A 10,566-nucleotide genomic window follows, 5' to 3' on the forward strand; every position below is an offset into this window, starting at 1 on the left:
TGGCAATAAAATGTAGCAAAGATTCTTCCTCACTGTCTCAGCAGCAATTTTCTCAATAACACTCTTTTAAATAAATTGTTACATCCCAAAATGCACTTGGTGTTAAGGTTGTTATGGTGAAAAAGTTTACATATTTATACAATGAAGCTTTTTTGTAGTCCACAGGTTACTTTTATTCACATAAAATGACTGCTAACCATCAAAGATGAATACTGACAGCAAGTTGAAGTTTCTGGAAATTGTTTCAGATACCTCCCGTAAAATCAGTTATCCGACAGTTAAGGCAGGGATGACAGCTGATATTGAGCAGACTCTAAGTCCTCTGTACTAGCTGCTCTTTGGTATTTTGCATGAAGTTTTTTACATGTTGGACCTGTGATGTTTTATCCGTAGTCTGTGGAAAGCGCTACAAGAACCGGCCCGGCCTGAGCTACCACTACACCCACACTCACCTGGCAGAGGAGGAGGGCGAGGAGGAGAAGGACACAGAGATGGCTCCGTCTCCTCCGCACAGCTCAGACAACCACAAACGTAAGCTGCTGCCTAGAATTTAATTACACAGAACAATAAGGATTTCTCAGTCGAATCAGAAGGCCCCATCAACACATTTTTTAATTTATTGAGATTGTTTATTTTAAACAAGCGCCCCGCACGATCCTTTGTTTATGTCCGCTGTCACACAGATGACGTGAACCAAGAGCACGATTTGCGGCAGATATTCAGGTTTTGTTGTAATACTGCTACTCAAATTTGTAGAAACTTGTTTTTTTAATGTTCAATTTAAGCTGCTACACAACTCTAAGTTGAATTATATTTTTTGTTGTTCATTTTTGGTGAGCTAGTTTTACTGTAATGCTGTAATGAGCAGAATTGTGACTGGTTTTTATTTGTTGTGCCTGGGAATATTTAAGTTCAGCTATAAAAGTACTTTGAAGTGGAATTGTGGTCATATTACTTGTTTATAGTGTTCTGTACTTTTATTACAATGCTGGACGAGGTGCATTCGAGAGCTTTTTCTGAAGACGCATTTCAGTCAGTTTGCTTTGTTATGTTGGTGGAAAAAAAAAGAAATGCTGCACTAAATTGATTTGAGAGCAATTTCTAAAGATATAGATAGATATAGATAAGATACAATAGTTTGTTTACTTTATTTTGTAAAAAATAAAATAAGATACTCTTAAGGAACTGTTTGGATGCAGACATTTTTCTTGTATTACATTGCAGAGCAGTTAAACTGTCAAGCAGACACTGGATTGATTTTAAGAACTTTAAAGTACTTGAAGTGTGCATTGTGCAGCTGTATTATCCAGGTAAATAAAAGTGTCAGTTTGAGACTCTGTATAGGCAGATGCTCAATATCAAATGATAATAAACAATATAAAAAAGCTTGATTGGGACATCCCTATAAAACAAGAAAAAGCTTCAGCACAGTCACATAAAAATCCCAGTTTCTGATAATTTGGGTCTGTCTCCTTACGTGCATGTGTTTCTGCCGACAGCTCAGAAGGCTGCGGACGGCACCATCATCCCCAACGACTACTGTGACTTCTGCCTCGGAGACCAGGACTCCAACAGGAAGACGGGCCAGGCCGAGGAGCTGGTGTCCTGCTCTGACTGTGGACGCTCTGGTGAGTCCCCATACTCCACAGCATCATTGGAGGGTTTCCATCAAAGTTTCAGGTTCTTTACTGACGTCAGCATTAGATGTCGAACACGAGTAGTTTTCCTGCCAATTAAGAGATTGTTATATGAGTGATTTCAGTAGGACAGCAAGAAAACTACTCTTTAAAATAGCCTCATAACAAAAGTTAGACATTTTGGGAGTATACTTTTTTCTTTTCTTATTGAGAAATACTTGAGAAGATCGACGAGAGTTGATCGGTGGTTTCCAACCGGTGGGTCCAAAAGTGGGCCATGGGTATATTTTGTATGGATCGCAAATGACTCGTGAATGTGTCTGTAGAAAAAAAACAAAACACTTTATTTTCAGGAATTTCAGGCACAGAGCTTTTATTTTGAAGTGTTGTCTCTGTTTATTCGTGCAATATGTTTTATTTCTTTGTGTTCTAAGCATGTTGCTTACATTTTGTGAAATAAAATTGAATATGTGGTAGTTTATCTCATGGTGTGTGGACCTTGAACTAATGACAAAAAAAGAGAAATCTGGCTGGACCAGTTGGGATCCACTGGCGCATTTCCCCAATTCTCAGGCTCATCCTTTTTTAAAAAAAAAATTCAGATTAGTCTCATAATTTAATTTGTGTCTACTACACATCTCATTTTTGTTTCTCTTTACTTCCTTCAATTCCACAATCTTGTTCATGTCTTTTCCTCGCTTCCTTGCGATGTTTATTTCTGTCACATGAACTTAAATGGTATAAATGACCACAAATTAGGTGCCGTTTAAGGGTAACTTTTGTAGTTTTCTACCTGGAACATATTTTCCCATGATTTTGTATAAAAATGCTATGAATAACAATTTTTGAAAGTTGTCCAGTATTGAGAGAGAGCACTGAAGCCAGCAGTGGCAAAACAGGCTGTAATATAACCACTCTGGGCAACTGTGCAACATTAATTTATGTCAACCAAAAGCGTTTATTTTTGTCACAGACAGGCTCAGATTAATATTTCAGATTTCTGACAGCATTATGGAAAGGATTCCTACAGAAATAGACCTTTTTGTTAGAGTAAGATCCTTTTCGTTTAAGTAGAAACAGCCCTGAATTTGCCATCAGCAAACCCACCAGACTCCATTTAAAAAAACAGTAATTTTAGCATGTTTAGAGCCAGCATATAATCACATCTAACTTGGTGAATTAAGGTTTTATTTCAACCAAACTAAGGTTGGCGATTGCTGGAACAGTGGAAAGATGAACTAATATGGATTTTGTGAGTTTTATTTTGTTTCTGTCAATTTTGAATGAAATGTGTTTTATGATGATAAATTAACTGTTAATTAAATGGAGTTTGGTGATTTTGAGGCTGTTTCTGGTCAAACAAAAAAGGATCTTACTCTTTTACAAAAAGGTCTTTGTAGGGATCATTTACAAAATGATAATTTATAATATTCATCTGAGCCCGTCAGTGGCAAAAACAAGCACTATAAGTGGACAAAAATTTATGTTGCTCATTTGTCCCGAGTGCTTTATATCACAGCCTGTTTCACAGCTGCCGGCTGCAGCATTTTTTTCTCAATTCTGGACAAATTTTAGAAATTGTTTTTCCCATTAGTCACACAAAAACATTGAAAAATAGATTCCAGGTTTAAAAATATTAAAGTTCCCTTTTAAAACTCTGCATCAGATGTCCTAATAAATACATACATTTCTTCATAAAGTCTTTTGAAAGCCACATCAGTAAACTGTACTATTATTACAGGTGCATCAATGTTTACACTGTCAACTGTTCAAAGTCATTTTTGTTGGAGCCAACCTGTGTCTTTACCTGATGACGTCGATCTGATTTCACATTCATAGTGTGCAGTGAATTTTACACTGCCACAGTGTATTTTCAATGGGTTGTCAATGAGCCTTGTAGACCTTCAGAAGTGAGAGCCAAAAGCTGGAAGTGTTTGCAGTTTCCCTCCTAAAAATAATATTGGTCTCTACGCTCTGCTGCTTGCTTCCATCCCGCATGCTTCTCCATGTCAGCCTCGCCCATCAGTCAGGACTTCTGCCTTTAGACGACATGCATTCACTCTTTTGTTGCTCAGTTTTCACGCATTTTACAGCACATTTGGCTGCATTTTTTGTTTCTTTTTCCCCCATTTTTTTCCCTCCACACTCGCCAAAGCCGCCTCTGCTGGATACCTCAGCAAAACATTTCTTGAACCAGCTCGACCGTCTCATGCAGCGAGAGAACGCTCATTTCAGCGACTGAGATGTTTTCTTGCTGCGGTAGAGTTTGTTAGAAAAGCTGCGAGTGTGTGGCCTTGTCTGTGTTGCTCTGACGCTGATGTTTTCATGGTAGCTGGAAGAGGAGGAGTGAAGAAGGATGGGAGGAAGATGAGTGCTCTTGAAGAGTTGTTCGGCAGCACGTCAGACAGCGAGGCCTCCACGTTTCATGGCTTTGAAGATGCAGAGCTGGAAGACATTTTGTTTTCAGACGATGATGATGATGATGCTGACAGCTGATGAAGAGACTTCCTGACCACCTGGACCTCGTGGCAATAAAACTCGTTTTCTGACTGAATGTTTTCATTGAGAGAAGACCGGACTACGTTGGCTCACCTTGAAGGCCTTTCTCCCAGAAAATCTTGAACTTTTTAAACGTAGGACGTGTATTCCTTCAGGAGATGTTTAAATCATCTTTTTCTTGAAAATTTTGTCTTTGATGGATACAATTGCATTTTTTTTTTTTTTTTTACCATGGATTTTACTTTTTAACATGTTGAGACGTTTTCCATAAACCAGCAATAATCTCACACTTGACTTGGCTTGAGTAAGACAATCATAGACTAAACTTCACGGCTAAAAATTCCCAGACTAGAAAAGGTTATAAGCAGACACAGTGGACCACTGAAAAAGGAATAAATTACTTAAGTTGCCGCAAATGTGGCGAGGGGAGGGATGAACTTGGACTCTTGAGTCACACCACTGGCTAAAGAGGACAGGGGGCAGAGAGGTAAGAGCCAATCGGCACTTCATTGCTCCTCTCTGTCTTTACAGACAAGATCTTTTCTTTTATCAGTAGACAGTGGGTGGAAATGTTTTTTCTACTGCCTGTTGCTAAGTGGTGTCCATTTATGGAGGACAAATAATGACTTAAATAAATAAATAAATGTGTGAATAAATACAGGAATAAATAAATAAATGTACAAATAAATACAAAAAAGTCAATAAATGGATAAAGAACTACAGAAATAAATGTATAAATAGATACAGGAATAAAACAATTAACATTTCAATAAAAAACAGGAGTACGGGCGCCTGGTCGCTCAATGGATAGAGCGGGGCCCCATGTACAGAGGCTGTGTCCTCGCTTCAGTGGCCGCGGGATCGAGTCCGGCATTGGCCCTTTGCTGCATGTCTCCCCCTCTCTGTCCCCCTTTCACGCTCACACTGTCCTGTCAATTAAAGGCAATAAAAGCCCCAAAAAAAATCTTTAAAAGAAAAAGTATATAAATAAATACATGAAGAAATAAATAAATGTATAAAAAATACAAAAACAAAGAAATATGTGTGTGAATAAATATGGACATATTGGACATAAGGAGATAAGTCAATAAATGTCCGAAAAAACACAGAAATAAACACATAAATGTATAAATAATTACAGGACTAAATACATAAATAAAGAAATTAAAGAATCAATTAATGCTGAAATAAGTACGGAAATAAATGCATAAATTTAAAAAATGAATAAATACATATTTAAAAAAATGGTATACATTGAAAATGACTATCTTTAATTTATTTCAGCATTTTATACAACTACATTTTTTATTCATGTAATTCTTTGTCTGTATGTTAACGCCATCTTTTAGCATTTATTTCTTATTTTATTTATTTATTTATTTAGTCTTTATATAGACAGCGATTGATTGATACTTTTGCCATTTTTTGTCCTCCATATATTTAGGCTGATAGGCCATCTTTCAAACTGCCACTGCTAATTTTCTCCATGAATGTAAATCTTTTAAAATGTGGAGCAGGCAGCAGCTTTAACGTTTCCACTTTAAATTTCACTCAGCTCTCATTTATCTTTATTCACCCATCACAGGCTAAAGGATGTTTTCATTGTCTCTGGTTGCTTTCCGAATTTAGATATAAATCAGTTCATCCTTGATTATGGCTCATTCATGGCTCATTGATACTCCATTGATAACAGGGTGATGCTGATAACTGTGTGCATGAGAGGCTGACAGCACCTTGAGGCTGCAGGGAGGCTGTAAAAGACGTTTACAGAGGCTGTAAAATGTTTGTTATTAAGACAGGGGAACAGGAGACAATTGTATATATGCCAGAGATTCTGTTTGAGCTCACAGCTGTAGATTCAAAGCTCTGCTCGGCTGTGTTTTCCTGCACGCACTTCACGGCTTGTTTTTTGTTTTCCAGACATATAATCACTCGTCTTTTGTGGCTAGATTGCTGTTGATGCTGCATTTCATCCAGCTGTGCAGCCTGCAAACACTATAGGGTGCAATTACAGATAAAGACAAAGTTAACAATCACTGCCGGCTGTTCTGAAGACATCTTCTTTTAAAGGAAGACAATGTTTTCCAAATGACTTTTCAATAACTTCAGAAAAAATGTTTTTTCATTTATTTGTTTTACATCTACAACATTAAAGATGAACTTAGGTATAATCCAAACTGGACCCTGTTTCCCCATGCTTTCGTGCCTAACTGACTAATGGGAACAACAGTTTTTATAACTGGTTAAGTATTAAGCGAGAGGGCTGCAGCCGCATAGCAGGCTGCAATGTAACCACTTGGAGCATTTGTGTACTGTTAATTTACATCCATTGAAAGTGCTTGTTTTTGCCACTGACAGGCTCAGATTGTTATTATAAGTGTCAGACAACACTTTGGAAAGGATCCCTACAGAGACAGACCTTTTTGTTAAAAAGTAAGATCCATTTTGTTTAACCAGAAAGACCCAAAATCAGTAATCGCCGAACTCATCAGACTCAAATTTAAATAAACTAATTTTACCTTAGTAAAACACGTCATTCAAAGTCGACAGGAACAAAATAAAACTCACTAAAGCCATATTGGTTCACTTTCCCAATGTTACAACAAGCACCAACTCAGTTTTGGTTGTAATAAACTCTTAATTTACCTAATTAAAGGTGAAAATATGCTGGCTCTGTACACACTTAAATTACTGTGTATTTATATGGAGTCTGGTGGGTTCGGTGATAGAGATTTTGGGTCTGTTTCTGGTTAAACAAAAAGGATCTTACTCTTGAAAACTAAGGTCTAATTCTGTAGGGATCATTTTTATAATGTCAGAATAAATAGGCAATTAAAGTGGACATTAGTGCACATTAGAGCCTGTTTTACTGCTGCTGCTTTAAAAAATTATTATTCCCATTAGTCACTTAGGCACAGAAAACATGGGAATAAAGGGTCCAGGTTGAAAATACCAAAGTTATCCTGAAAGAAATGACTTTAAATCAAATGAACAGAATCTGAGTACAGTGGAAAAACTGGCCCTGGGGCAATCAGATGCGGCTGCAGATCATGTAAATCAGCTTTTCATGGATTATGTAAATATGTTCAGATGTGTGTCAGTCTTTGTCCACTGTCAGCTCCAATTACGAGCTTCTGTCTCGTGTCTCTCGGGTATTACATGAGAAAAACACCACTGACTTTGATTTGTAAACTCTTCCTGCAATCCACTGTGACTCTCACTCCCTCCTCCACTTTTCTCGCCTCTCCTCACCGTCCCTCCGCAGGTCACCCCACATGTCTGCAGTTCACTGATAACATGATGCAGGCAGTGAGGACGTACCAGTGGCAGTGCATAGAGTGCAAGTCTTGCAGCTTGTGTGGCACCTCAGAGAACGATGTATGTATACCGCAGGAGAGCGGAGTCTTGTGTGATCCTCTGTGGCTGCATTTCACTTTGAATTTGCTTTGAAGTGCACCAAACTTGACGTGTTTTCCTTTTAATGTTGTGACCTTTTCACAGTCAGCATACAGCCTGTCGTAGGCAATACTTATATGTCAGGCAGATGTCATGTTGTAAAATAGATGGGTGAAAAAAAAGTGTTCTGCTTTATCCCGAGAAATACGAATGTGGTACAGAGCCCCGAGCTGCCGAGTGAAGGATGGTCAGGGGGCAGCTGCCATTTGAGCCAGGCGAAGGTCCTTAAAGATAGATGTACACAAAAATAATCCTCACATCAGTATGCATTTTACTTTATCCTTTTGTTAGATCTGTTGTAAATTTTATTTTGCCAGTGGCTTATCTGATAAATCCTAAAGATCGCTGTTTTCAATGTCCTCTGATGGACAGCCTCCTCCTCCATATATGCGTTGTCTGACATGTTCTTTTTTTGTTCTTTTGTGAACATAAATACCAACACAGTAATACTAATAAAAAGAAAAAGAGTAACAATTTAACTGAAAACAAATACAGTACATTTAACTCATTATTATATGCCTGAGAAAGCTGTATATACTTTGCATAATCACCTACTTATTTGTACATAAACTTGGATCAGTTTTTTGTTGTTTTTTTTTACCATCAAATATTGAATCTAATTCATGTTATGTACTCAGTGGCTCACTTTGTACTGCATTAATATTTCCAGAAAGAATGCAAAAGTTATTCAGAGAAAGCTTTTTTTTCACCCATCATTTTTTTCTCCCACATATTTTTTGCTCCCCTCTCTATTTTATTTTTTTTACTCATCCATTTTTCTCACCTATTTTTTTCTTTTTATCAACTTTTCTCTTCCCCATCTTGTTTCTTTTACGGTGATATATTTTTATTTCACCCATCTATTTTTTCATAACCATGTATTTTTTTCCTCACCCATCTTTTATTTAATTTTTTTCCCCCATATTTTTTTTTCATCCACATTTATTTCTCCCTAAATTAATAGATATGTTTATTTATTGATTTAGCTCTTTTGGATTAAAGATGTAAATGATCATTAATTCATAAGAAAGACAAATAAGTTTATTTGTGTAGCACAGTTTTACACAAATGCGTTCTAATATTATTCACAAGATAATATAGCATAAAAAAGACAACAAAATAATAAAAAATAGTAATGCAAACACTTAATAAAGGGACTAAATTTTAAAGTAATAGCAAGAAAACACAAGAAAGGTGTATTATATGAAGTTGCTTGCTACTTTGTTTTGGCAGATGTAGCAGCAGTTTGGGTATAACAGATTTGGCCTCTTTGAAGCTCTGTAAGCTGTCCCACGATGTTGTGAAAGCTCCCAGTACTCCTCACCAGACTTCTTTTATAGCCGATAAGTACTGCGACATAATATGTGCCACATTTATAGCAGTATTTGTAACTCTGATTTACTCTCTCCAGCATTTATATCCTTCTTTGGGGCAGGGCTCATATTTAACTCTTTGCCTGTGGACATATTTCATCGACATTATATACTGAATTTGTGTGTTTCTGATGCAGGACCAGCTGCTGTTCTGTGATGACTGTGACAGAGGATACCACATGTACTGCCTGAAGCCTCCAATGACGCAGCCTCCAGAAGGTACAGCAACCACTCTCATAGGTTTTTATTATACATCAGCGTGTTGATACTATATATGTCGCGCACTGTATATTTAAAAGAGGCTACAAGCAAAGGCTATATATGGAAAAGAGATTACAGCCTCTCTTTTTCTGTGTCTCTCTCTCTCCGCAGGGAGCTGGAGCTGTCACGTGTGTCTGGACCTGTTAAAAGACAAGGCCTCAGCCTATGGAGAAGCGTAACTTCCTTGGGCACAACATAATATATATAGTTGTTCTTATACATTAAAGGTTAACTTTGGTATTTTCCAACCTGGAACCTATTTTTCATGTTTTTGTGTCTAAGTGACTAATGGGAATAACAGTGGTTCCAGTAGTTTTTGTCATTTAATTTTATTTTTGTTGACTTTGAACAAAATGTGCTTTACGATGATGAAATAATTTATTTATATGGAGTCTGGTGGGTTTGGCAAGAGAGATTTCGGTGCTGTTTCTGGTTAAACAAAAAGGATCTTACTCTTCAATTAAAAGGTCTGTCTCAGTAGGGATCATTTTAATGATGTTTAAGACACTTTGAATAATAATCTGAATCTGTCATTGGCAAAAACAAGCACATTTTGTGGACATAAACTGACAGTGACTGACACTGCAGCCTGTTAAATGGCTGCTGGCTGCTCTCGCTCTCTACTGGACCAGTTTCAAAGTTATTATTCCCATCAGTCACTTAAATACAAAAACATGGGAAAATAGAGTCTAAAAAATACCAAAGTTACCGTTCAAATGTTTGACACACCCACACGTTAGTACATACTCTCTCAGATAAATTCAAACACTCACACACAGATACACTCTTTCACACACACTCCAGTGCATTAGCAGGCTCAGGGGCAGTTCCCTGCGCGAGGCGAACACTGTAGCCAAGCAACTCTCCAAACGGCATCAACATGCAATCTCGACCATATGTCGGCTAACAGCAGGTCTGCCTTTCAGTCATTTCTCTACCTCACCATTTAGCAGACGGCAAAACGCCAAAGCAAGATTGATAACGGCCAATACTGTGTAGTACTTGTGTATGTGAAGTACATTTTAAACCAAACATCTGAAATCCCTGGGTGTTTTCCGCCTGATTTACATTTGTTTGAGTACGATTTTGACGCAGACTTTTTGCTGGAGCTGTTTCACTTGTTTCCCTCTCTGCTCACAGTGACTTATGTTTGTTTAAATTTCTCCTCCTGGCTCTCCTCCTCTCCTGTGTTTAGACTTTACAGTGACATTCCTGTTTCATATCTGGACAGACTCAACATTAGTTACGCTATCTTTAACGGGTTTTTGTCGGGCTTGGTGAAATTTATATCCTGTGCTAAGAGGAAACGGGGTGATAAAAGAGTCTCGACCATCACTCCT

General features: G+C 37.6%; 1 protein-coding gene across 3 annotated transcripts in view; it reads left to right on the plus strand.

Annotated features, from left to right (window-relative positions):
- The window catches only part of dpf3 (D4, zinc and double PHD fingers, family 3), a 32,777-nt gene extending 23,308 nt beyond the window's left edge, over window positions 1–9,469 (plus strand). For all 3 annotated transcript variants that reach the window (XM_042503697.1, XM_042503695.1, XM_042503696.1), the window contains 5 exons: window positions 394–531; window positions 1,500–1,628; window positions 7,402–7,514; window positions 9,103–9,184; window positions 9,338–9,469. In XM_042503697.1, coding sequence (XP_042359631.1) covers window positions 394–531; window positions 1,500–1,628; window positions 7,402–7,514; window positions 9,103–9,184; window positions 9,338–9,405 — 530 coding nt within the window. In that variant the 3' untranslated portion in view covers window positions 9,406–9,469. The remainder of the gene's footprint in view (window positions 1–393; window positions 532–1,499; window positions 1,629–7,401; window positions 7,515–9,102; window positions 9,185–9,337) is intronic.
- Window positions 9,470–10,566: the final 1,097 nt, after the last annotated feature.

This window comes from Plectropomus leopardus, chromosome 16 (genome assembly GCF_008729295.1).
Source record: "Plectropomus leopardus isolate mb chromosome 16, YSFRI_Pleo_2.0, whole genome shotgun sequence".
Taxonomy (NCBI): Eukaryota; Metazoa; Chordata; class Actinopteri; order Perciformes; family Serranidae; genus Plectropomus; species Plectropomus leopardus.